The sequence below is a fragment of the Crocuta crocuta genome, unplaced genomic scaffold (genome assembly GCF_008692635.1).
Source record: "Crocuta crocuta isolate KB4526 unplaced genomic scaffold, BGI_CrCroc_1.0 scaffold630, whole genome shotgun sequence".
Lineage (NCBI taxonomy): Eukaryota > Metazoa > Chordata > Mammalia > Carnivora > Hyaenidae > Crocuta > Crocuta crocuta.
This window is the reverse complement of record NW_027532833.1, coordinates 435,029-441,356: the sequence shown is the minus strand read 5'-3', so window position 1 is coordinate 441,356 and position 6,328 is coordinate 435,029. Positions and strand designations below refer to the sequence as shown.

The 6,328-nt window shown below is 47.0% G+C and overlaps 1 protein-coding gene across 1 annotated transcript in view; it reads right to left on the bottom strand.

Moving 5' to 3' along the window:
* GK (glycerol kinase) overlaps nt 1-6,328 on the bottom strand; it is a 75,769-nt gene that overhangs the window by 41,304 nt on the left and 28,137 nt on the right. Inside the window, exon 5 of the mRNA XM_077745321.1 lies at nt 2,495-2,578. Within this exon, the coding sequence (XP_077601447.1) occupies nt 2,495-2,578 (84 nt within the window). The remainder of the gene's footprint in view (nt 1-2,494; nt 2,579-6,328) is intronic.

The following is a 6,328-nucleotide window of genomic DNA, read 5'->3' as shown; positions in this document are numbered from 1 at the left end:
CCAATTCCTCTCTTCATTTTAAAACCAGGGTTTTTTTTTTCCCCCAGGAAAAAAAATAAAAATAAAAACCAGTTCTTTTTCTGTTGTGAATTTGAATCCATTCTTTCTAATCACTTAAATTGTCATTGCCCTCACTGAGGGCTGTCTGAGCTTGATTTTGACCGGCGGCTACCTCAGGACTATAGGCTGGTTTCTATGGGAGTGAAAAGCAGCAAGAACAGTCTTGTCACCAACGAGAAAACGGGAGGCAGAGAGGAAGCCGGGGGGCGGGGGTGTGTGTGTGTCTGTGGCCTAGAGAGCACATCCGCATTTGTTGCCCACCATGCATTCCTTGGGCTCCTGAGAGCAGGATCTCGAACTCTCTTTAGCAAATCATCTCTCCCCCATCCTCAGCTGTGCAGTCGGCCCAACGGAGATGCATGCTCAGCCTGCTGGAGTCCCTTCTCCGCAACCCTATTGGGCGGTGTGTGGCCGGGCCTGCCGCCCCGGTGAAGAGCGAGCCGGGTCGGTCATGTTTGGAGCCGTCCAAGAAGAGACAGGCTCGCGGGGCATCCAGTTCCTACTGTCTGAGTCTGGAATCAAAAGCACCTGAACTAAAGCTACTCTTGCAGCGCTGGTTCCATGAACAAAAAAACGTCTTGTGTTTTTATAACCTTTATTTAGTTCGAGTTGAGCTCCCTAGTACTTGCATGGTGATGGATGCAGCCACGTGGAGTTGGCAAGAGCCGCCGTGTCCAGGGACCAAGGCGGCCCGCCCTTCACAGAGCGGTGGGATTGCGGGCCTCTGACAAACGCCAACCTTCCTCACAGGCAAGCAACCTCAGGAGTAAGCGGGCAAAGGAGAGGAATTCAAGAGAGAGGTTTTGAGTCTGTTCTGTGAATTAATAGACACATCTCAGTCCTCAGTGGTTCAAGCTCCAGTGGGCTGGGGGTTTAAAATCATTGAGTGTGTTTCACCTACTTTTCAAAAACGAAACAGGGTGGATTAGAACTGAAAATATCAGAGTTCACGGAACTCAGTAAGGTAGGTATTGTGAAACTGTTGTTTTAGTTATGGGAGTTTGATGAATCATCGTGTAAAATGCATTTCTTATCAAGGGACATGAACAAAGGACACGAAAGTCATTGTTCTAGGCTGCTGAGTGACTCAGAGCCTTCTAGAAGAGTGCTTTTCTGTATTTAATGCAAATAATCATTAGGGAACTTAAAGATGGACCCCATTCCCAGAATTTCTAGGAGAGTAGGTCCAGAGAGGGATCCTAGCAATATGCCTTTTAAATAGGTGCCCCCCTCCTTCCTTTAAGAAACACTGCTAGACTCCACAGCAGTGGTTCTTACCCAGAAAGCACATTAGAACCACGTGGAAAAATGTGAATTCACACATTCCAAGCCCTCTGGTTGCAGGTTTATGCAAGGAGGGCCCAAGTCTTTGTAACTTTTGTTATAAACACCCCAAATTACTCAGTACTATACCAGAACTTGAGAGCCTCCTTTCTAGGGCCGTGTCTTTAAGATATGGAACTTATTCTAGTTATTTCTTTAAAAACTAAACAACAGACGGGCGCCTGGGTTACTCAGTCGGTTAAGCATCTGACTTCAGCTCAGGTCATGATCTCACGATTTGTGAGCTCAAGCCAGGAGTCTGCTTTGGATTCTGTGTCTCATTCACTCTCTGCTCCTCCCCTACTTGTGCTGTGTCTGTCTCTTAAAAATAAATAAATGTAAAAAAATTTTTTTTAGAAAACAAACAAAAACAACAGATAAATTGATGACCAGGTGGCTCCCCTGAGTCCCAGTTGGCTCTGTGACTCTATTGTTCCTTGACGATGACCACTTAAGTAGCTGGGCACTTACTCCTCGCTTGAGAGCTTCCGAGTATCCAGAGTGGAATCCACGGAATCAACCTCTCACCAAAAAGAGTCAAAACACTGGATGTGAAATCAGGAGACCAGAGTTGTTTGTCTCTGACTTTGCCACCCATTTGAGCTACGTGACTCAAGCAAGCCAGGTTACCCTTTGTGGCCTGGATTTCCTGAATATAAAACAAGGCAGTCGGAGTCGATGGTCTCTGCAGTTCCTCTCCTGCCATCATTCCATGATCACAGAAGGCTGGAAGATCCACGTTGTTTTTATAGCCCAAGAGTTTAAGGTAATTAGAATACATGGAATGAATTAGTACAAGTGCCAAAGAGAAAAATGTCAGTGGTTGATATGCTACCAAACAATTCACAAATGCTCAAATTAATTGAATTAAGAGGAAAAAAATTAGAAAACTCATTAAAGAAGCTAAGATGGTAGAATTAGGTTGGCAGAATAAGAGACCAAAAGCCAGAGAGAAATCCCCAAGCTGGAGGACTAAGCTCCCTGTGGAGGTAATTTCTGACAGCAATCAAAAGAAGTGCCAGATCCAGATCCAGCAGCGGTGGTCAATTTCTTCCCCCATCATGTCCGCGTCGGAAGGCCGGGAAGGGAGCAGGAGCCAGAGCAGCAGTACCTGAGGAAGTGCCAGCAGCTGGAACTGAAGAGCCAGAGGGGACTACGGCAACCGGATCTGAAGGGCCAGGGCAAACCGGAGCGGCTGGAGCATTAGGAGAAATAATGGCAGTTCATGCTAGAGGTGGTCAGATTCAAGGTCTGTGTTCTCTTGCTGACCACTTAGGAAATGGTAGATCACTTGGGCAAGTTCATCAGAATGAATATTTTCTAGGCATTTGAGCACAGGAAAGGAAAAGGAAGAGACGTGGCGGAGAAGGGAAACCAAGGCAGTCCGGTCAGAGTCTCTGGGTCAGCGGACCTCATCCATGCGGACGAAGGCCAGGTAAATATGTGCTTTTTGTTCAGGATGACTCTTCCCTACCTGGCCATGTGTCTGCGTCCTAGGCCCAGCTGGTTACTGACTGCTCCCCCAACCAGTAAATTGAAAGGCTGTGCCATGTAGCGGGTGAGCATTCCTCACAAACGAAGGCTAAGGAGTGAGCCACAATCACCGTTGGGGCGATCTATAGAAGGCCTGAAAAGGCTGCTTTGGGAAGTCATGGCCCCAAGAAAGCACTTCCCCGGGAGGCTGGCAGGAGGGGAGCCCACCGCCACAAACAGGAGAGGCGTGTCTGGAGGGCACAGGGGATGGCTAAGTTCCAAAGTGATGCGGGGGGTAAAAAATGAGAAGGAAAATAGACGCTAGGGAGTCCCAAACACTACAGAGCCAGCTTCTGTAAGGCATGCCCCTTATTTAGACCAAGTGAATCTGATTCAAATGCTTCAAATCATAAAATAAGCAAAAAAAAAAACAAAAAAAAAAAAACACAAAAAAAACCCCCAGTTTGGACGATGTGATAAACTTTCATTTGTATTAAATAAAGTCACATCCAATATCTAAGTGTTAGATTTATTTTTTTTTAATGTTTTATTTATTTCTAGGAGAGAGAGAGAGAGACAGCGTGAACAAGGGTGGGTCAGAGAGAGAGGGAGACACAGACTGAAACAGGCTCCAGGCTCTGAGCTGGCAGTCAGCACAGAGCCCGACGCGGGGCTCGAACCCACGAACCGCGAGATCATGACCTAAGCGAAAGTCGGACGCTTAACCGGCTAAGCCACCCAGGCGCCCCTCTAAGTGTTAGATTTAGTCAGGTCTGAACGACAAAGTTTGCAGAGTGAAGAGAAATGCGGTTGCCTCACTGTCCATGGATCAGGGAACTTAGGTGATGCAGTAACAGCACAGAGGAAAAGACGACGTTTAGAATGTTTAGAAGTGTGCAGCAGTTTGGCTTTGTCATAATAGAAGGGAAAAGTACCTAAGAAAAAATGTCAAAATTAACTAGAAACAATCTTAATTATTTTCAATTGACTAGAGCAAAGGCAAACAGTACGGCTCTGAGGGGCTGCGAGGCTGCGAGGCGCTGCAGGCCTCCCGGGGAGGGGGAGGGAGATGAGGGCGGGCTCCGGGTTATGGAGCGCACCCCGAGCAAGGAGTTGTGGCAGTTCCACCAAGTGTTAGTGGGCTACCTCCCCCACAAGAGATAAACATCAGTGAACCAGACTGAATTGCTGCTGTGTGTTACCACTGGCCAAAAGTTAAGCTATTAATTAAGCTGGGAAAGAGCTCACTCGCAAAGGAGAAGAGACTGTACTCGATGACTGTCCTTCCCCTGACCGCATTTTCAGAAGTCCCGGGGGCCAAAAGAAAAATGCAGAGTGGGGGAGGGGGATTAAAACATATATATGTCACAATGTGGGGAGCTGAACCTATCTGGGCTCTTAGGTGCATAAGTGCTAGGATGCTTATGACTGAGACAAGCGTGTGTGACCCTGTTAGGCTCTGCGTGTGCCTAAGAACACGTGTCGTGTATAAGTCAATCATTCCACCTGGCACTCCTGGGTGACAGAGACCACAGCCAGCTCCCACCAGCGGCCACGGCTAACACTATGAAGCCTTCTACTCTGCCGGGCGCTGCTGGAACTACTCTACATTGATCATTGATCTTTACCTCGCGCCTAGGAAGTCCACACTTGTCACTTCCCCAGTCTAACTGTGGAGGGAAGACAGAGAGCAGTGGAAGTGGAAAAGCCAGGATTAGAACCCAGAGTCTGAATGCAGCATGAAACCCCTACGACACAGGTCAGCCAGGATGAATGTAAAGTCTTCAAAAGAATGTAAAGAAAGAGTAAAGATCAGAACCCTCAAAGTTGAAATCAAATTCAGTTTCTTTTTAAATTGGCCCAGAGTTGAAGAGTTTAATAATTACAAAAACAGCAGTATTTTCTTTTACCCCAAATGAAGGAAATGGAAGGCATTCGAAAAACCTTGTAGTAAAGGACTGGACCCAAGGAGACATGAAGTAGATCCTGATAAGGCTGAATATTCTAGATTTGACAAAATTTAAAAAATCTGCTCCCTTCCAAAGCAAAACAATAAAAACAAAACCGTACTTTTGTTGTTTAAGGACAAGTATGCTTTTAGGTTGTTGGCCATTTATGGTTTTCTTTCATGCTGATCCTCTGAAACATAATCCAGGTCTAGACAAGGTTAAAAAAAAAACGAGCTCAAGGTTCCTTCAGATCTCAGCAGATAATTACAGAAGTTTAATCATTGGCCCAAGGTCAACCGGTACATAAAAACTAAAAAAGGGAGAGGATGACCAATGTTTATAAGTGCAACTCTGCAGAAAAGAGTTATATGCCATAGGGAACTTTTTTTTTAAGATTTTTTTTTGAAGTAATCTCTACAGCCAACATGGGGCTCAAGCACCCCTCGAACTCACAACCCTCAGATCAAGAGCCACATGCTCCACCAACTGAGCCAGCCAGGCGCCCCATAGGAAACTTTAAATCCAACAACTTGAAAAAATGTTTGCGATAACGTTTAAGTAAGGAAAAAATGGACCGGAGACCAGTGATTTTTGTCGGTGGTCTTCTCTAACATATAAACACCTGAAATCAATGACTCTTGCCTCCCTGGGTATTAGACTTCAATACGAATAATATTTTGGCGTTAAATCAGGAACCGTCGTCCATAGAAAGCTGCCGGAGCAGGGGTCACACTGCAGCAGGCATCCGAGAGGGGACAGGGGACGAATCCAGCCCACGGAGGGAGACAGGTGGGCCACGCTCGTTAGGCTGGAACACCTCGCTGGTAGTGTCAGTGAGCTGTGCGCGTGACCATACTAAACACCCCCGATTCAAGCCTGTCCCCACCTGGCGCGCCCACCGCTTCCGGGGCGTGGGGCTTGGTGGCGTAGTTGCAGCTGTGCTCGGTTCCATCTGCGGTGTATTTGTAAAGCCCAACCTTCTTTGTGGACAATACTCAGGAGATGCCAAGGCGTGTGGACCACTAGTAAAAGGTGGTTTGGTAAGGGGAAGGTTTGGAAAAAGACCGAGGCTTGGGGTGGAGGGAAGTCTTTGGAGAAGAATATTGATGAAGAGGATGCTACCAGGGAGAGGAGAAAGGGTAAGTGAAGGCAGGCGAGAGAGGCCACGGGAGCCAGGGCCACAAAGCTCCTGCAATCGGCCCGAGAGACCGTGAGGGTAGACGGCTCCCTCACGGAACAGTGACCGTGGCGCAGCGACGCTAAGTGACTGCTCTACTTCAGGCACCACACCGATGTTTACCTAGCTCATCACATAATGATCGCACAAACTCTTTTGGAACTTCTGAAACAGGCTATCTGTGCCTCAATGGACTGGTTTAAACTTGTTTTCTGTGCTTGTAACTGTATCTGTTTTAAAAGATGTCAGTAAGCAAAGACACGTTTACCTCAAGCAAGAAAAAAATAGCCTTGCTCAGTGCTCAGCTTCTTCATCAAACGTGTTTCGGGCCCCCTAATCGACCCTG